The following is a 27,280-nucleotide window of genomic DNA, read 5'->3' on the forward strand; positions in this document are numbered from 1 at the left end:
AAGCATAATGAGAATTAGGAGTCCTATTTCAGGATTCTCTTACAGTTAACATGCAGCTTCAGTTGGCAGTTAGGAAGGCAAATGCAATGTTTGCATTCATTTTAAGAGGGCTAGTATACGAGAGCAGAAAAATGCTACTGAGGTTGTATAAGCCTCTGGTCAGTTAAACAGCATTTGGAAAATTGTGGAGGGAAATCAGAGTTAAAATTTTGGGTTGAGTGACCTCCAAACTGAACTGAGATGGAATGATGAAGGGCTCTGGCCAAAAACATTGATTTTCCTGCTCCTCAGATTCTGCCTGACCTGCTGTGCTTTACCATCAACACACTCTTGACTTGGAAATATATTGTCATTCTTTTGCTGTCGCTGGGTCAAAATCATGGAATTCCCTCCCTTAGGGTATTGTGGGTGAACCCACAGCAGGTGAACTGCAGCAGTTCAAGAAGGCAGCTCACCACCACGTTCTCAAGGGCAACTAGGGATGGGCAATAAATTCTGGCCAGCCAGCAATGCCCACATTCCCCCAAATGAATAAACATAAGAAAAGTACTGCTGGACCTGCTGAGATTTTCCAGCATTTCAGTTTTTGTTTCTGCTTTACAGCATGTTGTGGGCAGATTTAGATCCCATATCTAAGGAAGGTTGGTGATGGCGTTAGAGGAGGTTTACAATAATGATTCTGGACATATAGGGCTTGTCATATGACGAATAGTTGCAGTTACTGGGTCTGTACTAAGAGTTTAGAAGGATGAGGAAAGATCTGATTGAAACTTACAGGATATGGAGAAGCCTGGATAGAATGGACATGGAGAAGATGTTCCCACCAGTAGGACAGATAAGGAAGCAAGGGCACAGTCTCAGAGTGAAGGGATGGCCCTTTAGAACTGAGATGAGGAGTACTTCCTTCAGCCAAAGGGTGATTAATCCATGGAACACATTGCTGCAGAAGGCTTGGAGGCCAAGAGTTTAGTGTATTTAAGACAGAGATAGGTCAGTTCTTGGTAGGTAGGGGGATCAAGGATTATGAGAGACAGGAGAATGGAATTGGGAAACATATCAGCCATGACTGCATGGCAGAGCAGTCTTGATGGGCCGACTGGCCTAATTCTGCTCCTATATGTTTTTTATTTTATGATCTAAATGCTCAGTGCCTAGGGCCCCAATAATATTTAGCTAACATTCAAGATTGGGTCTTAGAAAGACCATACAGAAAGTGAAAAAGAATATGAATAATTGTGAAGCCAGTAGAAATTGATGTCTATGGGTGCAGTCATAGAGTCATAGAACAATACAGCACAGAAACAGATCCTTTGGTCCAACCACTCCATGCTGAACATAATCCCAAACTAAACTAGTCTTACCTGCCTGCTCCTGGCCCATATCCCTCCAAACCTTTCCTATTCATGTCTCTATCCAAATGTTCTTTAAACGGTGCAATTGTACGCACATCCACCACATCCTCAGGAAGTTTGTTCCACAAATGAACCACCCTCTGTGTAAAACATTTGCATCATGTCTCTTTTGTTAAATCTCTCTCCTCTCACCTTAAAAATATGCCACCTTAAAAATATTCCCTACAGCATGGAAACAGGCCCTTCTTCCTAACAAGTCCAACCGACCCTCCAAACAGTAACCCACCCAGACTCATTTCTGTATATTTCCCCTTGACTAATGCACCTAACACTATGGGTAATTCAGCGTGGTCAATTTACCTGACCTGCACATCTTTCGGAATGTGGGAGGAAACCGGAGCACCCAGAGGAAACCCACGCAGACACAAGGAGGATGTGCAAACTCTACACAGACAGTCACCCAAGGCTGGAATCAAATCCAGGTCCGTGGCGCTGTGAGGCAGCAATGCTAACCACTGAGCCACTGTACCACTGGTTCTAAGTACTGAAGCTCTCACATTAATTTCATCTATAGTTCCTAGGCCAAATGCTTAAGGGATTTGTTTTTCAAATTAAGGAAAGGTGTCTAAAGTTGAATGGACCAGCATGAATGCACCTTCTTTCATGAGAATTAGACTTGCTTTTCAGATGTCAACCCTTTAACCGCAATTGTCCAAAGGTCCAGCGTTCAGGAATTGTCCCTTTAGATTCAAAAATTACAAATGTAATTTCATTATTTAAAAAGTGAAGAGAGAAACTAGCAAAATAATGACTTCTTAGTCCAGCATCTGAACATTGGTTGTGAAGGAATTGGTAGAACTCATATTTAAGTTGGTGGAATTTTCCCCTGTTGAGAACAATGGTATATGTCAGGCAAGAATTCAAAATCAGATTCCCCACATCAAGTTACACTGTTGCAATTCAGTCCTCCCTCCTTAAGTGGCGCAATCACTTTCTTGCCATCAGGTGACAAGAAGTCGACATAGATGTATTTGCAGCTTATTAATTACACGTCTTAATGGAATTAACTTCCCCATTTTGGTTAACCTTTGCCTCATTGAGATAGTAAATGCTTCATACACTCTACTATAGAAAACAAATGGATACCAGTCAAGTTGGGGTCCTCTATCTCCGGTCCATGTGAGTACACATATACTGCAGCCGTCATGAGCCTTTTGAGTAAAGGGACTCAACTGAAACAAGGAGAGTGTGAAGAGGCGTCGCAGCATAGGGTGTGCAACACAAGAGAAAATGTGAAGAATGGGGGGAACTTTTGAGTCAAAGACAGTGAGGAGCTTAATATCTGAGAACCCCAGTCAGTTTGGCCCCCTCAGCCTAACTATGGACCAGTTTTTCCTCCCCTGAAATAGAGAAGAATTGAGTGGGATGGGATTGGTTACAGGAGTAGTTTGTGAGCTTGCCTTATCTTTGCCAGGGTGGTGAGTAGGAATCACAGAGGGCAGGAAATATTAGTAGTTTAACAGGATGGGGTGGTGAGGATGCACGATTAGACACATGTGATGCTTGCAGTCCATCCCTTTTGTGGAATGTGTGTACAATGGCATGGTTGGTCTGAGTAATAGCATTGTGTGTATAAGCTAGTAGAGAAAGAAGATGCTGACACTTACCTTGCATAGCTCAGGATATCATTATCTCTTATTTCCTGGATTGCTTGCTGTCCCTTTTGCTGGGGTCAGTGAAGCTGTCTTGCACTGTGATCTCTGCCTGGACTGGATGTTCTGATGGGATCCACCTTGTCTAACTAAAAGGTCCATCTAAGGACAGCACCAGTAATCCAGGGATCCATCAGAAAGGTTTTGACTGGTATTTCTGGTTTTGTGAGGTAAGCACCATAGGCTGAGCAGAGATTCCTGAATTACATCTAAACTGGTGTCCAGCTGGCCTTTCAGTGTGGGGTTAAAACCTTCAACCCCAGAAGTTAATGCCAATGAGGAAGAACTTCCAAGACATTTGCTCGTGATTCACTGAGTCACTCATGCAGAATCACGCTTGCATAAATACTGAACAAAAGTGCATTTAACCACAAGAGATAACTCATCCTAAAATGGCAGATACAATGCCATCCAATATGTTTGTTTAAATGCTTTAATTTCAAAATGTGCAATTCTGAGCACAGTGACTGAGCATTTAGAGAAATTTGATCTGATTAGAGACAGCCAACATAGATTTGAAAAGGTTAGGTCATGTGCAATGAACCTAACTGAAATTTATGAGTAACTTCAGTAATAAACAGGGGAATATGGTTCATACAGACTTCCATAAAGTGTTTAATCAAGCTACATATAAGAGATTGTTATTTAAAATTGCAGCTCAAGGAACTGAAGGCAAGTGATTGACTTGGTTATGAGACTGGTTATGTGCTAGAAAACAAATAAAAAGAATGTTAGATAGATATTCGAATTGAAAGGAAATGACTAATGTCTCAACAAAGCTGGGACTGTTTATTAGATTTATTCATTCGTAACATAACACAAGCAAGAGTCATTTAATCAAGGTTGCTGAAGGCACAAAGGCCAATAGCATATTAACGAGTCAAAATGTGTGGTGCTGGAAAAGCACGGCTGGTCAGGCAGCATCTGAGGAGCAGGAGAATCGATGTTTCGAGCATAAGCTCTTCATCAGGAATGTAGGGGAGGCCCAAGGGGGCTAAGAGGTAAATGGGAGGGGGGTGGTGGGGCTGGGGGGAAACTGGGAATGTGATAGGTAGATGAAAGTAGGGAACATGATGGTGATAGGTTAGAAAGGAGGGTGAAGCAATAGGTGGAAAAGAAGATGGACGGGTAGGATGGTTCAAGAGAGCAGTGCTGAGTTGGAGGGTTGGATCTGGAATAAGTTTGGGGGAGAGGAGATGAGGAAGTTGATGAAATTAACATTGATCCCATGTGGTTGAAGGGTCCCAAGGCAGAAGATGAGGCAGTCTTCCTCCAGGCATTGGGTGGCTTGAATTTAGCGGTGGAGGTGGCCCAGGACTTGCATGTCCTTGGTGGAGTGGGAGGAGGAGTCAAAGTGTTCAGCAACAGGGTGGTGGGGTTGTTTAGTGCATGTGTCTCAGAGATATTCTCTGAAATGTTCTGCAAGTTGGAGTCCTGTCTCCCCAATGTGGACACAGCAGTGCAGGTAAATCTCTGTTGGATGTGGACGAATCCTTTGGAGCCTTGGACGGAGGTCTCTGTGAAAGCAGTTAGGGGTGGAAATGGAAATATATCTCTGGTGGTGGAGTCTGTTTGTAGTTAGCAGCAATGGCAGAGGATGATGCGTTGTATCCAGAGGGTAGAAGGTGAGGATCAAGGGGGTTCTGTCCTTGTTACAACTGGAGGGGTTGGGTGCAAGGGCGGAGATGCAGGAAGTGGAGGAGATGGAGGAGGAAGTGGAGGCCATTGTTGATCATGCAGGAGGGGAAATTGCAGTCCTTGAAGGAGGAGGCCATCTGGGACGTTCTACAGTGGAATTGGTCCTCCTGGGAGCAAATGTGGTGGAAGCAGAGAAATTGGGATAACATTTTTACAGGTGTGGGGGGTGGTGGGAGGAGGTGTAGTCCAGGTAGCTGTAGGGGTTGGTGAGTTTGAAGTAGTTGTCCATGTTGAGTTGAACATGGCTGGAAATGGAGATGGAGAGGTTCAGAAGGGGAGGGAGGTGTCGAAGATGGTCCAGGTGAACATGAGGTCAGGGTGGAAGGCATTTGTGAATTTGATGAACTGTTCGAGCACCAGGTTCTGCAGATACAGTCATCGATGTAGCACAGGAAAAGGTGGGGAATAGTGCCGGTGTAGCTGCAGAAGAGGCAGGCATAGCTGGGGCCCATGAGGGTGCCCATGGCCATCCCTTTGGTCTGAAGAAAGTGGGAGGATTCGAAGGAAAAATTATTGAGGGTGAGGGCCAGTTCAGCCAATCGAATGAGTGTGTCGGTGGAAGGCTACTGGTTGGGTCGGTGGGAGTGGAAGAAACCAGGGACTTGAAGGCCTTCATCATGGCAGATGGATGTGTACAGGGACTGGATGTCCACAGTGAAGATAAGGCTTTGGTGGCCAGGGAATCAAACGTCATGGAGGAGGTGGGGGCATGGGTGGTGTCTGGAACGTATGTGGGGAAATCCTGGACCAAGGGGGAACAGAACGGTCTCAAAGTTTAAGTTCTCTGGGGAAGGAGCAGGCAGGGCTGATGGGTTGACTGGGGCAGTCAGGTTTGTGAATTTTGGGTAAAAGGTAGAACCAGGTAGTGCGGGGTTCCAAGACTATGAGGTTGGAGGCTGTAGGTGGGAGGACACCGGAGGTGTTGAGGTTGTGGATGGTCTGGGAGATGATAGTTTGGTGATGGGAGGTGAGATTGTGTTTGAGGGGGCAGTGTCTGTGGGTTGGTGCCTGACTTCAGCAATGAAGAGGTCAGTGCACCATACTACCACTGGTCCCCCCTGACTGCTGGTTTGATGGTACCACAGAATATTCCAAATGGCCTCCTACTTCAAGGTTCACAATTTCCCCTCCCACCAGTCAACAATTCCCTCCAGCACATCTCCTCCACTTTCCACACCTCTGCCCTTGAACCCCACCCCTACAATTACAACAAGGACAGAGCCCCCCTGGTCCTCACCTTCCATCCCACCCAACCGACCCTCCCTCCATTCCCGGCACCTTCTTTGCCACCACAAGAGGTGTAAATGCTGCACCCACACCTTCTCCATCACCTCCGTCCAAGGCTCCAAAGTATTCTTCCACATCCGACAGACATTTTTCTGCACTTTCACACACATCACCTACTGTGTCCGTTGCTCCCAATGTGGTCTCCTGTACACTGGGGAGACAGAATGCCAACTTGCGGAACATTTCAGAGAACATCTCTGGGACACACACGCTAAAAAAACCCACCACCCTGTAACCAAACACTTCAACTCCTCCTCCCACTCCACCAAGGACATGCAAGTCCTGGGCATCCTCCACTGCCAGGCTCAAGCCATCCGACATCTGGAGGCAGAACACCTCATCGTCCGTCTTGGGACCCTCCAACCATACTGGATCAATGTTGATTTCATCAGTTTCCTCAGCTTCCCTCCCCCACCTTATCCCAGATCCAACCCTCCAACTCAACACCGCTCTCTTGACCTGTCCTACCTATCCACCTTCCTTCCCACCTATCCAGTGCACCCTATGTTCCCACCTATCACCATCAGCCCCACCTTCATCTACACATATCACATTCCCAGCTCCCTATCCCCAGCCCCAACTCCCTCCCATTTATCTCTCAACCACCTTGGGCCTCCCCCACATTCCTGATGAAGAATCTATGCCTGAAATGTCAACTCTCCTGGTCCTCAAATGCTGCCTGACCTGCTGTGCTTTTGCAGGGCCACATGTTTTTGACTCTGATCTCCAGCATCTGCAGTCTTCACTTTCCTCATATTAACTAGTGTAGAAGGGAGCACAACATTACAAAGGGACATTGATAGATGAAGTTAAGTGAGGACAACTGCGCAGACACATTTAAGTAGAAATGCATAAGAAGTACCCATTCTCGATCATGAATGAGAGTTCTGAGAATTATTTAAATGATAAAAAGCTATAATCAGGGGAGGTGCATAGATTTAGGAGTCATGTAGCTCGATCCCTAAAGTGTATTAGACAAGTACAAAAAATACTCTGATTGAATGCTGGCCTCTGAAACCAAAGGGCTAGAATATAAAACGGGGAGAGGTTTTGCTGCAGCTATACAAGACCCTGGTTAGACCACATCTGGAGTCACCTGCTGACATCAAATAAAGCAACTAGCAATATTCCACCTCTGCTGAAACAAATGTTGCATGAAGAGTATGCTGTTTGAAGCTCAGCTTTACTGGGTCGATCATATGGTTCATGACAAGGACTCCCAATACCAGAGGCAGTACTGTATACCTAGGAGAGCATGGAAAACCACACCATAGGGTCTCTCAAACCAAAATATAAAGACAACCTTAAAGTCATCCACAGAGCTTGAAAGTTGGACCTGAACACCGAGCTAAATATTAATCCCGGACAAATCCAAATGGAAAAGTCTCGATTATCAAGAGATTAAAGGAGAACAGAATCAAGTATCTTCAGGACAAATAAGTGCAAGGCAAAGGGAAGACCTCGACCCATCCCTGCAATACTGACTTCATGTGACGTTTTGTAATTGGTTATACAAAGTTAGACTTGGTCTAATGTACACATGGAATGACATCAATATAGACAGGAACGTGGATTTCCTGTTTTTTCTATTGCCTTTCTGTGCTGAACTGAAGCGATGAGAGCATCCATCCTGGGAATTCTGTGGAATGGGTAGGGCACCAGCATATATTAACTCTGAATGGAGTGTGGGACAGATTCACCAGATTGTTATCATAGCTCTAAGCATGAGACCATGAGGAGAAATTCCATGAATTGCTGGAATATTGAAGATTAAGATCTGTCAACTATTTTGAAAGGAATTGATAAGATAGTTAGAAACCTTTACCTCTGACCAGTGATTATAGGATGAAGGACCATAACATTAAAACCAAGTTATTCAGGAGACAGTGAAGAGGAAGAAGTTTCTGTTCTCGTGGGTGTTGAGTTTGGGGATGGGAAGGGAATATAAATGGAGAGGTGGCAGTGTACCTGAACTCCTGAACCTTCCTGGCTCCACCAAAATTATGTTCAGGTGGGAATGCCCACCGTTAACTGTCCCAGCCCAACCTTAATTGAGGTCCTTAAGTAGACAATCACTAACTCCTCAAGGGTCTTATCCTCCTGCTGCTTAACCCAGTGCCAGGGAGATCAGTCACAGTGAAGTCAGCTGAAACAGTAGCTGTGACCATGCAACTAGCTAGGCACTCCTGGCGATGTTACTCTTCTGGCTGATTGAAGACGTGAGGTGTCCACTGAGAGTCATCTCCCGGCTTTGATACTGACCTGTCCATCTCTTGGCCCAGTGGCTCCTATCCCACAAACAGCCCACCCACAAACCATATCCCCCCCATTTACCTGTGACCTTAGTCACCCCCAACGTTTTATCTCTAGCAGCCGCCACTACACATACAGTGATGCTATCGAGTACTAGAGCTATTTTTTACATTCATTCCTTGCAAGTGGGTGTCACAGGCAGGGCCAGCATTCGCTGTCCATCCATAAATGCCCTGGAGAAGTCAGTGGTGAGCTGCCTTCTTGAACCAGTGCAGTCTTTGGAGTGTCGGGACAGCCATAGTGCTGTTAGGATGGGAGTCCCATACTTTTGACCCAGCAACAATGAAGGAATGGTTATGTAGTTCTAGGTCAGGATGTGTTTGACTTGTGGTTTGGTGAACCTGCCCAAAAGGAGAGTTTAGATTAGAGTGGTGCTGGAAAAGGGTAGTGCATGTCTCTTGCCAGTTCGCTCGCCAACAGATGAGTGAAACCACCTTCACCACTCCTCCCCCATATCAAGGTATCTCCCAAGGAAACGTTGTCTTAAAAGTGTTCCTTCTGCAAAAAACTGTAAATGCTAACTTAATGAATAGTTTCCAATCTGAGACTGACAGAGTTTTGCCTGCAAAGAAGTATATGGAAGCAAGGCAGACGAATAAAGTTAAGGTGATGATTAGCAGATTCCTCAGCACTCATATTCCTCAGCACTATCAAAATAATCAAAAGCAGCCTGGGGAAAATCAGTTGAAAAGTACTTACTGCATTTCTTTGAAACATAATTTTAAATTATTATAATCAACTTTGAGTTTCAATGTACTGTAATTGTGAACATAATTTGATAGCTGTATATTGAATTATTTATTTTAGCTGCAGAATGTTTTGCATGTTAAAATTTCACAAAATCATACAGAGAGGCCCTTTGGCCCATTGAGTCTATGTTGCCAAAAGATATTCTCGGATTTTTTTCAGAATGCTATTGATAATTCTGGGCATTGGATCAGGAAAATCTGTAATCATTTTGTGTTCTATTGGCAGGAAAATTTCTTGGAATGAACTGCTAAGTGAAAATTAATTATCGATTAAATGTTATAATATTCTGTTCCACACAATGAAAGTCCACTGTGATCAACTTCAAAAGATATTAAAAACTATGAATTTCTCAAGGTTGTGGTAGCATCGCATCAATCATATTTAACAAACCTGTGCAAAACCCTGTTAAAACATTTGAAGTACACTTTGTGTAGGGCTCATATCTCTTTAACATGTTATCTTATATATGTTAACGTTAATTGTCCATAGTCATTCTACATTGATTAATTTTAATCAGTCATAATCAACTGGGATGTATTTGATTAATTTTAGAGTTAAAGGATAAAGAGATAAAAACTTGATGAATTTTATAGTCACATAAGAATTAATTAAGTTAAGGAATTTATTATCATTATGGAATTACTGCTTGCTTAAATGACAGCTGTTGTAAAGTTCATTTTGTCAGTTAATATCGGGTGACTATGCGATGAAGATATGCAAATATTTGGTTAAAAAATGATTAACACGGACTGTGAGCATATGCACTCACTGGGACCCTAATTTATTTTATGCATCAGTGCTTTTATATTCCATTGTGAGAAGGTGATACATTTCAGAATACTACTCATATTGGTTCTGAGTTCAGACTTGAGTTTAAATGTTAGTCTACCTTTTGAACACATTCCAGTTTGCTCGACCTCTACACAAAAACTGATTTAGTCATCTCTTATAGGATTTGACACCAGCATTCTGCCAATCTGCAAGGATTCTCTGGGTTGGATATTTAACAAGCTGGACATGAACTATGATCTTTTACTGGATCAATCGGAGCTGGGAGCCATTTACCTTGACAAGTATGAGCAGTGTATCAAGCCACTTTTCAACTCCTGTGACACATTTAAAGATGGGAAGCTTTCAAACAATGAATGGTGCTACTGTTTCCAGAGACAGGGTGGTAAGTTTTAAAGAGAACTCAAAGAAAACATTTGTTGAAATTCTAATTCAGAGGTTTTACTACCACAGGGCAACCTCGATTATCCTAACGACACAAGCAGGGAGTATTTTGTTCAAAGCATCAAATGTTCAGATAATCGAATGTTCAGATAACCCAGTTTACCAAAGCATCAGGACCTTGACATCTTGTTCAGATAATCCAAAATTCGGATAATCGAAGTTCAGATAACTGAGGTTGTACTGTACACTATTTTCAATCTGTTAGAATTGTATTAGGCCTAAGAAATTTCTACCTTGCTCTGGAACAGACAAAGTAGAAGTTAGTGCTGGGTGTCTGCATTGTTCAGGAGGGAGGGAGTGAGGATTGCAGATATTGGAGAACAGAGTCAGAAAGTGTGGTGCTGGAAAAGCACAGCTGGTCAGGCAGCATCCGAGGAGCAGGAGAGTCAACGTTTTGAGCATAGGCATTCCTGATGAAGAGCTTATGCTCAAAACATCAACTCTCCTGCTCCTCGGATGCTACCTGACCGGCTGTGCTTTTCCAGCGCCACACTTTTTGACATCTACATTGTTCACACAACTATAGCTGGATATGGAAGATACAAGAGATAGCTTCTTTTCCACAGATAAACTTTATACATAAAAAACTTAACTTGCTGCATTTGTAACTTTAAATAATTGGTAACATTACCGAGCTTCTGAAGTTATTTTCACATCTACTGCTTCATCTGGCATTGACTGCCTTACTTCCAAATAGCATAACCCAAGCAAGAGTGCAAGATAAAGCAAATCCGAGAGCAAATTTTACTAGACCTATGGGATGGGCTGGGACGTGGAAAAATGGTGCAGAGAGGAGATGGAGGATTACTTGAAATCTTCCAGCCATCATGCCAGTGACAGGAAAACTGGCAGATCTACGACCCCATCCCACCCACAATTATTGTGAGCCATTTAAGTTGCCAGTTGAAGGCTACCTCTCACCTCCACAGACATTGTGCCTAATGGGAACAAGGCCGATCAGCCACCAGATAGAAGGATTGCCCATTCAAAACCGACCACCACCCAATCACTTGGGACATTCTTGTCTGGCCCCAGCTTTCCTGCCTGCTTCAAATTCAGGCCAGGCTTTGTGAAAGTCTACAGAAGGGGCAGTCACACATGGAGAGGAGCATCTTGAAGATGTATCAGGAGGGTAACAATAGAGAATTCCAATATACAACCATGGAGCGTATGAGAGTATTAATAAAGAAGCAGGAAATGAAATGAAAAAAAGCATCAAAGGTAAAAAGTGGAATAAAAGGAAAACACCTGAGTAAAAGAAAGCTCAGACATATTGATTCAGTGAAGTAGTAAAGTGCCTGGAAGACGCGAGGCTTGTAGATATGGCTTTAAACTAATTAGTTGGCAATTTTTGAAATATCAAAAAGAACAGAGGTGCAGGACAGTGAAGGGGCTGTCAATAATCAAAGCGTGACAAGAAGGCGTGGAAAATATATGCAGAGAGACAATGTAGAAACTAAAACCAATGTAAGTAATTATGGTAAAAATGCAAAGAGAGCAGCTAAAGTAAGTGAGGGGCTCTTGGAGGATGTGACTGGAGAATTGATAACAGGGAACATGGAAATGACAGATAAGTTAAAGCAACATTTTGTATCAGTTTTCACATTTGAGGACACTAGAAACATCCCCAAGATAACAGACTCTTGGAAGGAAAGACCTTGTAACTGTCTTTATCACAAGGAAGAAGGTATTCGATAAACTAGTGGAATTAAAGAAAAATAAATCACTAAGACCTGAGGGCTTGCATCCTAGGGTTTTTAGAGAATTGACTGCAGGGATAGTGGAGACATTGGTCAAAATATTCCAGAAGTCACCAGATTCTGGAAGGTTTCAGCGGATTGGAAAACTACTAAAGTGGCATCTCTGTTCAAGAAGGTAGGGGTACAGAAAACGGGAAGTTACAGGCCAGTTATCCAAACATCTGTCATTGAGAAAATACTACCATCTATTATTAAGGAAGAAATAGCAGAACATTTAGGAAAGCTAAACTCAACCAAACTGACTTGACATGATTTATAAAAGGGAGATCACGTTGGTCAAATTTGCTAGAGTGCTTTGAGGATATAACAAGCCTAGCTGATAAAGAGGAATTGGTAAATATATGTGCTGTCATGTAGTGTATTGGGTGTAATGTATCAACATGGATCACGAATTGGGTAACATAAGAAGGAATCTGCAAGTTAATAAGGGTGGGTGAAGTGAATATGCAAAACTTCAATAAATGGAGGAAAGTATAAGGTCATGCACTCTGAAAGGAAGAATGAAAAGGCAGATGAGTATTTAAAAGGAGAGAAACAGCAAAAATGTGTAGTGCAGAGAGATCTGGGTACTCTTCTACAAGAAACACAAAAGTTTTAGCAAGTAATTTTTTTTAAGTTTATTCACTTGTGGGACATGGGCATCGCTGTCTGCCCAGCACCTTCTTGTTGGGAGGTGTGGGCAATAGCAGAGGAAAGATGGTGACACCGGTGGAATGGAGAAGGTCATCAACCTTCTTAGTACACTGTTCGGCAGTGAGATTGCACTGGCCTTGGTCGCAACCTTGGGCCAGATTGGCAGTACATGGTGTCATGGTCATCTCTGCCATTATCATGGGGGAAGAGAACAACTGTATAGTTTCAATGTTGGGAGTTCTGTTCGATCCATTACTGTACCATAACTGGAGGCGACTCGGAACCATAGACAAAAGAATCTTTCCTGACCTATACTCCAACAAAAATTCTGCAATCAAACCATCAACCTACATGTTGCTCTCTCACTCTCTCTCTCCCTCTCTCTCTCCACTTCACCAACATCCCTTGTTGAGCAGGAAATCAAGAATTTAGCTAATATCTGAAGTCAGTACAATTATGGCAGCATTCCCAGAACATAGGTGAAATAAGCCCACACAAATTTTTTTGGAACAGCACAGGGACAAATCAGTGAAGCTAATTGTGTGCTATGTGGCAGGTCAGCGTCACCATTGCAGACAGAATGAGAATCACCAGAGAAGTGGTTATCGGGTCTGCATTCCATCTCCCCAAATATATGAAATCACATTGTAGGTAGTAAATTCAATAAACTAGATCAGAAGAATCTTGTGAACAATTCTGTGACAAAGTGACTAGATTGGAACTTTCATAGTCAATTTGAAGGTGCATCCGGTGCAAGTGGCAGACATTACTGAAGATGATCTAGACAAGTTGGAACCTCTGCCTTTTACAACCCTTTTTAAAAATAACCAAGGACAACACAACCTTGTTAAAAGAGCAGCAGCATCACGATTGTAACCCACATGATATTGATAGTGGGGAACTCTGATGTTTATGCCATTGAATGTCAAGAGTTAAATGGTTAAATGGATGGTTAAATTATCTCTTGTTGGAGATGGCCATTGTCTGGCACTTGTGCAATGCAGATGTTACTTGCCATTTCTCAGCCCAATATTGTTAGTCTGCATATTGGTGCTTGCTGCTTGCTGCTTTTGGGCATAGACTGCTTCAGTATCTGAGAAGTTGCAAATGGTGTTGAACTTTGTGCAATTATCTGCAAACATCTCCACTTCTGACCTAATGATGGAGGGAAGGTCGTAGAAGCAGCTAATGAGGAACTAGGACACCACTTGAGGAACCCCTACAGAGATGTCCTGGAGCTGATGACTGTACTCCATCAACCACAGCTCCCCTTCTTTGTGCTCGGTGTAACTCCAATTGATGGAGAATGTAATAAGATATTTACCATGAACTGTAGTTGGAATTCACATTCTCTTCAAGACAATCAAGGCCTAATATATTGGTTTTGATGGTTTCCATTTTTGTTTGACAAGTTTACTTTTGATTAATGAGATGTTAAGCACTATCTTATTGTAGTTCTATCTATCAGAACAATGCAAGTTCAGCTGGCCATCATTAGAGAGCTGTTTTTGCAATCGCAACTTCATAATAGACACTGACAGTTGATTTAAAATACTAGATTTAAACTGCATGAGAAAATAACTTTACGCCAAGTGATTTATGGCTTTATGCAAATTTTCAGGAAAGGTAACATCTGCCGTCATGATACATCCATTGACCTTTCTTGAGGTATTGAAATTTGTGAAAAATGTAATTTACTTTTTAAGCATTGTAATTGAATGCTGTCCCCTGCTTTGTGAGAAAATGTGCAGCTTTCTGAATCTCAAGTGTAAAATAGAATGCAGTAATGTTTATGCAGAGGTCAGTTATTGAAAATATCATTCCCAACCTGCTGGGGCTTACTATCTGTTAAATTCCATTTCAGGTCTTCCATGCCAAGTTGAAATTAATAAGATTCAAAGGCAGAGCAGAGGGAAACATCTTTTAGGTAAGCATTGTTATGTGATGAAAACTACATAGTGTGATTGATTAGAGTTCAATGATGTGTGATCTGAAAATCTATAAAAGATAAATAAATCGGGTTTATTATGATTCATTAGGATGAGATGAGCTGAAAGTGGTTTCAAAACTGTAGCACAAATGCCATTAATTTCAAACATTATTATTATTCTGCCTTATGTTTATGGTGTGGAATGAAATGATCAGAAAAGAGGTTGAACAACCCCATTGTTGAAATGAATATTTCATGTCTATTATGTTCACATCACTGAACTTTTCTTCAACTTCATAATGCTGTAGTGCAGTATGTCTACCTGTATTCTAAATGTGAGAATGTGAACCTTTTAACATTCTGAGTTTATTGAAAATCACCAATGGTTCAAAATGCCATCTGTTTCTCTATATTTCTGATCCTTTCCAAACCCTCCACACCCCATTCTCTACTTGCCCTCATGCAAACAGATGTGTTCATCCCTCAAATTGGTAAGCAGGTATTATCAAATGGACAGCCAGGGAGGTGGTGAATTGCTTTTAATATTCTGGCAGAATGATTGAGCGTGAGATGATTAAAAACATGGAATGCAAGGATGGAAAGGGCCATTGACAAAAGGAATTCACTCAGCAGTCAATAAATACCAAACTAAAGTAATGTAGAATGAGACTCTGATATGTATTTTCAAATGTACAACAGAATTATTGGAGATCTGCATATAAGTTAAATAAATAAATCTAAGTTATATATTTGCAATTATTCAAATATCACCAAAATGATGTCAAGTCCACTCACTGCAGTGACAGCAAGCATTAAAGAAAGTTATTAGGAGTTTCTCAATATAAAAATGAAATGTTTGCTTTCTGCACTTATTCACCATCCTGATGGTCTGTTACTGTCTTTTTAAAAACAATTTTACGCTGCATTGAGATTTATTTTGGGATTCAGAAAATGGAAGATTGTGTTCCTGTTTATTCTGAAGTCTGAATTCAAAGCAGACTGTTAGACTAGAGGTAATATGTCCACTTGAGGGCCTACATAAGTGTAATATATTGTTTCAAAATGTCTCCAATACACCACTTAGCCAAAAACGGCTCAAAAATTATTGTTTGCTGAAGAATATCATTATGGCTTCAACTGCAGAGGATGAATAAAGATATTCATTTAGGCATATAACTCTTATCTGGAAGAGAGCTTCTCACTGCACATATAACATTACAGTTCCCATGAAATATACAAATCTTTTTTTATGTGGAGTAACACTACTGCATATATATATATCAACATTTCTTTTTGCATTCAAAATTGGATATGCCTGAAATTGACTAAATTTATACTGCAACTATTTAACCCAAAATGCGATGTTGTTGTCCTTTGTTTGAACAGTTTGGCTTCTCATTTGGTGGCTTATGCAGTAAGCATTTGAACAATCCAGGCTGTGATCTCAGTCCATGTTTTGTTTAATCATCGAAATAGGATAATGCAAGGTTGTTAGTGATTTCCTTAATACTCCGGGGTTGGTAAGGATACAATTTATTAGGTTTCCCACTTCTAGTCACAATACACTGACCCCTGGAAGTGCACTTATGTGGATCTAAGGTAAGACACATTGTGTTTGACAGTGATACTTCATAGAGGCGAAGTTTTCTGACATTTCCTGTAAAGGTTCACACGTTAATAATAGCAACTTAACATCCTGAAAGCATAACCCTCAATAAACCAACCATCTTCAGTGAGAAAGGAAGAGAGAAAACAGTGAAAATGGAACTCACTTCCAATAAATAAATATCTCTCAACTGAAACAGTAGAAAATTGACTTAATGATATAAGAAACTAACTGACCGAGCTTCTCTACTCAATTACGACTCCTTGGCTCAATATTCACTAACATTAGTCTTCTCAGATTTTTTTTCTCTATTTAAAATTGTTGTTGTGAAAAATGTCCTCTGAAATACAATCCACTCAAGCCTTCAAGACACGACAGCCACTTAGACCTATTGCAATTAATCTCCGATCTCTTCTGACCAATCCGATTGTCATTTCAATTATGACACTGAGAACAGCTCTGTCAAAGTTATCAGCAACTTTGATATTGACCATCATCTTGCTCAGCTTCCCTCTGGCCTTTTATACAGTTGACCAACCCATTCCTCTCTATTGCTATTTGACCATGTTTTACAGTTATCCCTTTTCTACCTTCCACCTTCATGACAATTCCTCTTTTAATTGCAAATATGTCCATCCAATTTTATTCAATCCATTCCATCCATTTTTTTTATCCAATTCCCGCAATTCAAATGAGTCCCATTTCCCCTTCCTCTCCTATCCGTCGGGTTTCATTATCTCCTATTCCTTGTCTAGATGCAATCATTTTTTAGTATTATCTTTAAACATGGTATTGGCTTCCATGTGTGTGCTGATCACATCCAACTCCATCTCTGTGCCTTAATTCTTAAAGACTATGGTTTTTTATCTGCCTGGTGTCTGGGAAGAGCCAATATTTCTTCAACTCAATATTTACAAGACTGAAGGCATCCTGCACCTCAAACACTGATTACATCTCCTTCATCAGCTGCTTGTTCAGACTGAACCAAAAGGTTTGCAAGCTCCATGCTCAACCCTGACTTTGGTTCCCAGTCCTAACTAAGAACGGTTTGCTTCCATGCCTGAATGATTGCTTGCCTATATCTCAAATGCGCTATCATTCCACCCTTTTCTCTATATTCTTCAGTATTCTCCTCACTAGTTCCTCTGTTCACCTTTCACAAGCCCCACACTCACATAGACATTTGAAATCAAAACAGAAAATGTAAGCCATATCATAAAAACAGAAAAGTGTCCTGTCATTAGTACTCAAATGAAAGGCCTCAGCCTGAGGTGTGAATTCTGTTTTGTTCTCCACAGATCCTATCTGACCAGTGCATATTTCCAGCATTTTCTGTTTTTATTTCCATTGTCCAGCATCCACCATATTTGGCTTTTACATTCAGAAAGTTGCATTCTTGTACTTCCTTCCTCACAAAGTTTTATGTTTCCATCACTCCTGTCCAATGTCCACACTGCATTGAGTTCAAGCCCTGTTTGAATCCTGCATGACCATACTCAGTCCTTCTCCAGTTATATGTTCCCAGCTCATATCCTCTTCTCTCCAGATTCTGACCTAATTATGTATAGCGCTCCAATTCCCTCCTGCGTGGTGGAAACTAGCACCTCCTCTAACTCTATGAAATTCAAATTATTTTTATATTCTTTGATGGTAACTTTGATTACTTTCCCAAAGATCCCCTGATCAGTATCTTACCTCTCTCTCTGAAAAGCAGCATGGGAAGGTTTGATATCTGCAAAGTTATTAAATTGAAATTGTTATATATTGAGACATTGGTTAAACCAATGCAATATTTTGGAAATAGTAAGTTAAACATTTTATCACAATTTTTGTCTTTTTGGTTTCTGTAGGTACTTTTATACCAAGATGCAATGAGGATGGGTATTACAAACCAATCCAATGTCACAGTAGCACTGGACAGTGCTGGTGTGCTGACAAGTATGGAAATGAACTTCCAGGTTCACGGATGGAAGGGACTCCAACCTGTGGTAAGAGCAGCCATAGTAGGGGATTTTTCGCTATTGAGCTGCACTTATTTTCTGGGATAGAGACCAGGGCAACAAAGTATTTTTTAAATCCTTCACTGGATACAAATTAGGAACCAATTTATAAATGCATCTTTGGTGCATATTTATTAGCCCTCCTTTAAGGCCAAGTTTCCCACTTGTCAGATATGGATGGCATCGCTTACTGAGTACAATGAATCAGTTTAGTCAGATCAACCTTTGAAGGGTTGGATATTGTTGAATTATAAGGGTTATGAAGTGATTAATAATAGAGAAAGATGGCAAGTCTCAATTATGAACCTGACTGAGACTGTTACTTTGTAAAATACAAAAGAACATCATAACCTAACTTTAAAAGGGCATGATGATACAGGCGACTGTCTTCAGAAATATATCTTAAGGTTCTGTGGCAAGTTTGAGAAATTGGTGTTGCTGATTTTGAAGGATAGAAAATTGTAAAATGCCCTATACTATTTCCCGACCATCTTTCAAGAAAAATTAACCCATTTAAAACATGAGACGAAATAAATAGGAACAGGAGTAGGCAGTTTGGCCCATCGATCCTGCTGCACCATTCATTCAGATCGTGGCTGATCTGACATTCCTAACATCACTTTCCGGCCCTTTCCCCCTAACTCTTGATTCTCCTACTGATCAAGAATCGATCTATCTCAGCCTTAAATATACACAAGGACTCTGCCACCAAACTCTCTGTTGCAAGGAGTTACAAAGAGCACTGTTCTCTGAGAGAAGAAATTTCTCCTCATCTGTCTTAAATTGATGCCCCTTTATTCTGTGATTGTACCATCTGGTCCTCAACTCTCTCATGAGGGAAAACATCCTCTCAGCATTTACCCTGTCAAGCCCCTTTAGAATCCTACATCTTTCAATAAGATTGCCTCTCAATCTTTTGTACTTCAGTAAGTACAGAACCAAATGATTGTTCATAAAGCAATCCCTCCATACCTTGCAATGCCCCAGTGAACCTTCTCTGAACTGCTTCCAATGAAATGATATCTTTTCCTAAATAAATGAACCACACCTGCTCACAATACTCCAGATGTGGTCTCACCAGCACCTTGTACAATTGTAGTAAGACTTTGCTACTCTTATACTCCAACGCCCTTGAGAAAAAAGCCAACATTCATTTAACCTGGTTACCTGCTGTAACTGAGTGCTAACTTTCTGTGGAGTTTCATGCAAAAGTACCCTCAAGTCCCTTTGTGTTGCAGCTTTCTGCAGTTTTCCTCCATTTAAATAATATTTTGTTCTTATGAACTCCCTTCCAAAATAAACAGCTTTGCATTTTTCCACATCATACTCCATTTGCCAACTTTTTGTCCACTTACTTAACCTATCAATATCTCTCTGTAAACTGTTTGTATCCCTCTCACTATCCGCCTTTGCACATATTTTTGTGTTGTCTGCAAATTTGGCTACACTTCCTTTCTGAAAGTTATTAATAAATAAGGGGTTATTGCATGTTTGGTTCACAAAAGAATATAATTAATTGGGTTAAGCATTACTCCACTAATACCACCAACTTCAAGACACAAACAATAATGGAAAAGCATTAAATGTTCACAGTTTATGTGATTTACAATTATACTTGTTTTCTATTCAGCTCAGCTAAATATAGTCTTCTATACATGCAGTTCAAAAATGCCCATTACTGTTAAGATCTTAGAGCGCCAATACTTTTAATATAAATGAGAGCCAACTGATTTATAGTTTCAACTGCCTCTTGTAAAATAAGCTTGTTTAATTTCAGCCCGGTCCTTATAAGTTTTAAGTTCACAATGTAGATATTTCTCCCCTTTAGCATTACAAAATATCACCTCCAAAACAGTTTCAGCTGAGTACAGTGTAGATATATTCAAAACTTAATGTGGCACATGGAGTTCATTAACAATACTTGCTTTTTTTTAAGGCAATGTTTTAAAAGGCTCTCATCTTTCACTTTCAGAAGAAGATCAAGAGACTTCTGGTGATTTTGGCAGTGGTGGATTCCATGTTTTGTCTGATGACCAGGATAATAAGAGAGAAACACAGAATGAAGAAAAAGAGAAAGCATCTCAGGGTGGAGCCAATGAAGATGATGAAGATAGTGAAGATGACAAAGATGATGATATTGGCTATATCTGGTAGTTGCATTAACTGCATCACTAGCTGGAACTGTCATAATTTGCACACTGCTCAACTTCATTCTTTTCAGTTTGTCTGTGGTACTGAGGAAATGTTGCATCTGAGAGAAAAAAAGTTTAAAATCTTGTAGATAATAAAATGTTGATCTAATTGGGACCATTTTGTACATCTGTTGAGCATGCTCAGTACCAAAATACATTTTGAAATGTGTTTCTGCGCAGTTAGAAAATGGAGGAAAAGTTGTTCACATTTCTAACAAGACTCTTTGATATGAGCAGTACAAATTAACTAGTCTCATTCTGAATTCATGTAGTTTAAATGACTCTTAACATTCACTGCTTTTCCAAAATGAGACATAAGCTATGGAGCCTTCTTACCATCAATTCTTAGTCAGGAAAAGAAATGATTGCAACAGAAATTACTTATCTTTATATCACTATACTAAAATACTTTATGTCTTTTAGATATTACACACATTTTAGACACATGTTCATCATCTTTATGTACATTTATCATATATTTGTGCATGTCATCATTTTAATATTGAATTTTGCTACAGTAGCTGGCATGAAAGCATCACAGGTAATTCAAGGAATTGTGACTTTTTCTCAAACTGCATGATATTAAGCTCTGAATATTAATAACGTGTCACAGTATGCAGACTGGATGACCACTTTGCAGAATACTAACATTCTGTCTGTAAAAATGACCTTGAAGCTTCCTGTTGTCTGCCACTTCCACACACCACTCTGTTCCCTGGTCAATATCTCTGGCTCAGTGCAAAATGGAAGAACCGCATCTCCCCTTCAGCTTGAGGACACTGCAGCCTTCAGAACTCAGCATAGAGTTTAATAATATTTGGGCCAGAGTACCTTCGCCCATGTCATTATCCAACCCCTCCCCCACCCCACCCCCCTCCCCCACACACACACACACACACACACACACACATCAGGCTTTGACATCAAATGGGCTGCTACCACAAACAACCCATTGTCAGCTACTGATTAGTAGCTATTCACTCTCCTTGGCTGGCCTTTACTCATTCTTTTGTTGGCCCAGCTGTTGTCCTTTCTCTCTCTTTGAGCTCCATCCCATCTGTGGTTTACTAGCACTGTCCCCCAACCTTCTTGTAGCTACACTGAGTTCTGAAGAAGGGTCACTGGACCTGAAACATTTTCTCTCCACAAATCCTGCCAATCTGCTGAGTTTTTCCAGCAATTTCTGTTTTTATCTTTTAAAAATAATTTGGCCAGAATTTTGTTGTTTAATTCTGAGTTGAAGTGCGCACCCTCACAGTGGCAACCTCGTCCAGTCACAAAGTTTGAAGATTGCAGGATTAACTGGGTTGCAGGAAAGGACTTTGCCCTCTATTTGCTCCTGATGATGTGTATGATTGTTTAAAAAGCCACAATTTATTTAGAGACACTCTGTCATGTGGAAGCAATTGAGAAAATGTTGTCCATTGAATTTACTGAAGAAGATGATTAGCTGTGCCTTAGCATTCATTGCAAGTATTGCAGTTCTTTTTCACACCCTCCCTACATGTTCTATTATTCTTCTAATCAAGCATTTTATTTCAGAATTTTTATTTGGGCAACTACTCCCACCATGTCCATAGGTCATGTTGGTGTTTTTCTCACTTTTTTTGTCTTACAATGTGATTTTTTTTCTTCCTGCCCTTCATTGTCTGCTGTCCCACATATCTGCCCTGAAGGTACACACCCCTTTGAATGAAGTAACAGCAGTCCTCCTCAGAGAAAATTACCTGGTCCAAACAGTGGTTCTGGAATCTGAAACCTTCACCTAGATATCATCCTTCCAGCCACATTCCACTACATTGCTATTAAATGGGCACACAACCTCCAAGAAGCCATGTGCCAACCTGGAGCAAGATGATCACTGCAAGAATGGAGCTTGTTAGTTCATCCCATGGGATGTCAGATGTCCATTCTTGTATCTGTTTGTGTTGCTTTGCTGTATCCACCTAATTGAGAATGCATTTCCCTGAAGTCCTGCAATCCTTTGTTCATTGCCTCTACATTGAATTCACGGAGGCCTTGCCTGGAATCCCTTATGAAATTGGTTTGTGTGTTCTGATATTCCTATCATTTTGATCTTCTCCAACCTGTCCTGCAGCTTGTTGGACTTTCTTGGATATTGGTGCAAGGAAGTGCACTTCATTCCATCTCAGCCATTTGCAGCAGGTCTTACGACAGGCCATGGAGACCATTCATATATTTCTGATATGCTGGGCAAACCCTTCTCTTCACAGTCAGTCTCCTGAGGTTATTAACTGTTTGCTGACTGACCTGGGTCTGACACATCTTATGCCTCAAGCTGCACTTTCACACCTACTTCCTCTGGTTACTGTATGCTGTGAGTCAAAACAAATTTCAATTCTTCATCTACCACATCTCTACCCTTTTGAGTGAGAATTCCTGGGGTATTATACATCTGAAATAATGCATGACATAGTTATTGCTAGTGTTACCAGCAATGGAGTAAGTCTTGCTCTTCTGCGATGTTCTGTTCTTGCTCTTCTGTTCAAATATAAAAATCTCTCAGTGGCAGTCTCTAGAGGAAGAATCTACTGTAACTACACAGTTAACTTTGGTCAAATTGAACAATTTTCTATCATAATCAAATACCTTTTGCATCTTTTATAAAGAAATTCAGAGCTGGCAAAAAGACTGAAGAACACATTGCAATATTAAATAAGATTCTCATAATCCCACTGAAGACAGATTGCCATATCTCTATCTATTTTCCAGGCTAATCTGGAAGTGAACTATGCACATTTCTGCCTCTCCCTAGATGGTCAAAATACCTGATGATGGGACATCCTGTTCCTATGGCCTACTATTCCCTGGCATTGTGTGCTGGCTTCTCTTGTAGGACAACTACAGTTGCTCCAGTCTCCAGACCTAAGCAAGATCGTCAAAATTCATGGTAACCATAATATGTCAGGGAGCAAAGGCTGGGGTTGTAAGAGGTAACTGTACTAGCATGTATTATAGAATGTGAGACACTTACATGCGAATTGGCAAGTGATGCTTCAGGTGGGATAAAGCCCACCATTCTATGTTGCAACATAAATGGCAGTGCATGACTATTGCTTTGGGAAATGTCAAGTGCTTCTCTGAGATTTGACTGTCTGCCCTGTACTACATCTGAAGCATCCATACCTTTGCTGATCTAGTCTGTAAACTTTATACAAAATGGTATGTGCATTCTTGAAGTTCTGGTTTTAGTCAGAAGCCAACTACATTGCTTGTTCTGCTGTACGTGATGTCCCTTCCCTAGTTTTCCAGCCATCCATTGTCAAACATCCACCAGCAGCACTTCTATATCAGTCACCAATGCTCGCCTGATTTATTCTTTTGCTCCAGTCTGCACATTCTTCCAAGCTCTGTCTATCTGTTGAACTGCAGGAAAACATTTAGAAAAGGAAGCTGCATCCTGCCAGACCTCCTTCCGAAATCATCCTCAATGCCTAATACTTCAAACTGACTACTGGCTTTCCTCTGCCAGCTATATTGAAATTAGCTGGACACCAGATATGATCAGCATCTTCACATTTGAGCAGGCATACATTCTTTGCTGTAGCTGTGTGCAAGCAGATCATGAAGAATCAATGGGTAATTTGGACTTTCTTTATGATAATGGCACTTTTCAATGAGTGTCTTGATTAATAATCTGTTATAGGGTAAGATATAATGATAGGAAATTTGATAAGAAATAAAAGCTAACTCTAATAGGCTAAAGCCGGTAATGTTAAACAAGATTTGCTTTGATAGAATTGGTTGTTACCAATGCTGTCTTCAGGAAAGGTGGCTGATGAGATGTTGTTGAGAGGCAAGAAGTCAACAGACCCATGTGTGGACTTCTTAAATGAATGGTAAATAAATAATCTGTAAATGATGCAGTTAGGATGAATGATATGATCAGTACATATACTTACAAACAAGCCATTTTTTTTAAAAATGCTCAACTTCAACCCTGATATTTATAGATGTGCATGAAAATATCTTATATGTTAAATAGTTTCAGTGTATGAAGGATTGACCTTAGAAGTGATCTTAAGGAAGCTCCACAGCGGTACTTTTCAAATTCATAGAGTCTGTGCCTATACCACTGCATCAAGGAGGAGGGAGTTTGACTTTGAAGCAGAAATTGCATATTGCCTTCCCTTACTACAACTTGATCAGAATATGTCTAAGTTACTTTGTATACTGTATTGCTGAATGTAGTACAGGTTGTGGTAGGAAAGGCACTAAAAATGTTCATTAAACAATTAATTGAAAGGCATGTTATGTAATGCTTCCTTATGTGTAGTTATGAATTGTCCTGCTAATTTGTGTTAACCATTTGTTGCTTATAGAATTCTTACTCTGAGTCTAACTTAGTGTGAAACCAACCTGAAACAAATTGTGCATTTCTTCATTCAATCTAAAGGAAGCTATTTGAATTTTCAGGTTTGCATAATTGATTGATTTATTACTTCAACTTAAGAGTATATGATTTCAAATGCTGGTTATAAGGGAACTAAAGAATTCTTCATCATGTGTTAGTGCACCAGTTTCAGAAACATGTAATGGTGAAATGTAAATACATACATTGTCAGCCAAATACTGAAATCTAGATAGTTTGCGCATCTTTAAATAGAGGAAGTTGTTACAAGCTAATTGACTATTTTCTTGTAGTTTATTTTATTCTGACATTACTTTTCTGATCGTTTACATTTTGAAGCTAACTGTAAGTCTTGATTTTAAAGTTTGGCTATTTCTCTGTAATGTTGTCAAGTATTTATTCTGGTTATAAAGCTTAAGTCTCTGGAACTGGTTGGTTGTTAGTCGTATAGTGTAGGTTGTATCTTGTAGGTATATCAATTTACTAGAGGGAACTTCCACTAGTATTTTTAATCCAGTCTGTCTAGGCTGTGTTCGACAAGAAACATATCATATCTAAGTTGTTCTCACCTATTTCATCCCATTAAGTTTGATGATTTGTCGTTAAAATTTGACCATTTTGTATTGATGTTACAATTACATTTGCCTTGAATTTCTGTGCGAACCAGTTTCTTCAGAACAACGTGCAGTGAAAGAGTTTTGTGACCACTGAACCTTTGATTTATCACTTGAGTAGTAATGCTAGGACAGCCTGGTGAAAGGCTACACCCAGTGACTCATTCTTGGATTGGGCTAGCTGACACGCTCTGTGCAGTGCCTTGTAGTAAAAGAGCATTCCACATGGAAAGAGAGAGAAAGAAAGGCCTAATGGATACCACAGCGTTCTGTAAACAAACTCTGCCTGACCAACATGTAGCATCACTGGTAGTTGTTATGACAATGACTGTGAGCTAGCCTATGCCACAAACCTTGCTGAAGAACATGGCTTATGGTCAATATACATAGACAAAATGTCAATCTGCAGCAGCAAAATGACTAGCCATAGTTACTTTCTTCAGTATTTTATATTTGTAAAAACAATATTGTATGACTGTAATCTACATATTCTTTGATCTCATCTGTCAGCATTGCATTTGTATTTATAATTCTCTTTTAGTGCCAGTACCAGAATTCTGTTTTTTCTCAAGTTATTTGTCTTACATGTCCTAGAAGTTAGACTATCCTGATTAATATTTCAATTATTCTGTGTTCTATACAAAGCAAAGTGTGTGCCTTGACTGGCTTTCTGTGTAACTGGTCAGTTAAAAAGTCTTCTATTGTTTTGTTGTTTGTCCCAATAAATCACATACTGCCCATTATCGTTTTCTGACTATCATTTCTAGCAGTGGAAAGCACTTTAGTTTCTCTTGTTTTCTTGTTCTAAATGAATGGAATTATCCTTGAACAGCAAACAGGGTACCCCTGTCCAGTGTAGGAGCAAATTACTGCAGATGCCGAAATCTCTCCTGAAAACTAAACATTCTGGAGATCACAGCGAGTCAGGCAGTATCAGTGGAGAGAAAACAAGCTAACATTTTGAGTTTAGGTGATTCTTCATCAGAGCTCTGACATAGACTCAAAATATTAACTTGCTTTCACTCCATGGATACGAGACCAACTGTGATCTCCAGCATGTTTTGTTTTCAGTGTCCCTGTCCAGTGGATGTGGTCTGCACTACCACCATTCTGATAATCTTTCCATTAGACTGTAAGAGATAGGAACAGAATACTCAACTTCACTTTGCTGCTTTATCCCCATAACCCTTGCTTCCCTTAATGATTGGGAATTTGACTATCTTAAGCTTGAATATTTTTAACAACAAACTCGACAGCCCTCAACAGTGAAGAATTCCACAGAGTCACTCATGTCTGAGAGAAGACATTCCTCCACATCATCTTCGATGGGAAACCCTTTACTCTGAGGTTACACGCTCTGGACTGAGACTGTCCCACAAAACAAACAACCACTCCACATCTACCCTGTCAAGCCCTCTAAGAATCTTACTTATCAATAAGTCTTCTCTCATTCTTCTAAACCCCAATCAGAACAAGCCCAAACTACTTAATCTCTCCTCAAAAGAAAAATCTCCATACTTCGGATCAACCTCTCTGGTCTGCCTCCAATGCCAGTATTTCCTTCCCTATTTATAAGGAACAAAATAGTTTGCGGTATTCCAACTGTAGTCTGACTACTGCCTTGTAAAGTTTTAGCAAGTGTTATGCACTAGGCAAGACCACTTAAAACATTTTTGAGTAGGTAACCCAGACCATAACTTTGCAATTTGTTTTGGCAAGTGCACAGTGAGAATTATCCAGAGTAAGCTAGCTAGGTTTTAAAACAGACAGAAATGTATTCACAAAATTACACAATGAAACACAAAGAACAGAATAAAGAACCCTACAG

General features: G+C 40.4%; 1 protein-coding gene across 3 annotated transcripts in view; it reads left to right on the forward strand.

Moving 5' to 3' along the window:
* Positions 1-26,195, forward strand: part of LOC140492061 (testican-1-like) — a 538,140-nt gene extending 511,945 nt beyond the window's left edge. For all 3 annotated transcript variants that reach the window (XM_072590727.1, XM_072590726.1, XM_072590728.1), the window contains 4 exons: positions 10,065-10,286; positions 14,603-14,665; positions 18,125-18,262; positions 20,247-26,195. In XM_072590727.1, coding sequence (XP_072446828.1) covers positions 10,065-10,286; positions 14,603-14,665; positions 18,125-18,262; positions 20,247-20,428 — 605 coding nt within the window. In that variant the 3' untranslated portion in view covers positions 20,429-26,195. The remainder of the gene's footprint in view (positions 1-10,064; positions 10,287-14,602; positions 14,666-18,124; positions 18,263-20,246) is intronic.
* The last annotated feature ends 1,085 nt before the right edge of the window (positions 26,196-27,280 follow it).

The sequence above is a fragment of the Chiloscyllium punctatum genome, chromosome 20, assembly GCF_047496795.1.
Source record: "Chiloscyllium punctatum isolate Juve2018m chromosome 20, sChiPun1.3, whole genome shotgun sequence".
Taxonomy (NCBI): Eukaryota; Metazoa; Chordata; class Chondrichthyes; order Orectolobiformes; family Hemiscylliidae; genus Chiloscyllium; species Chiloscyllium punctatum.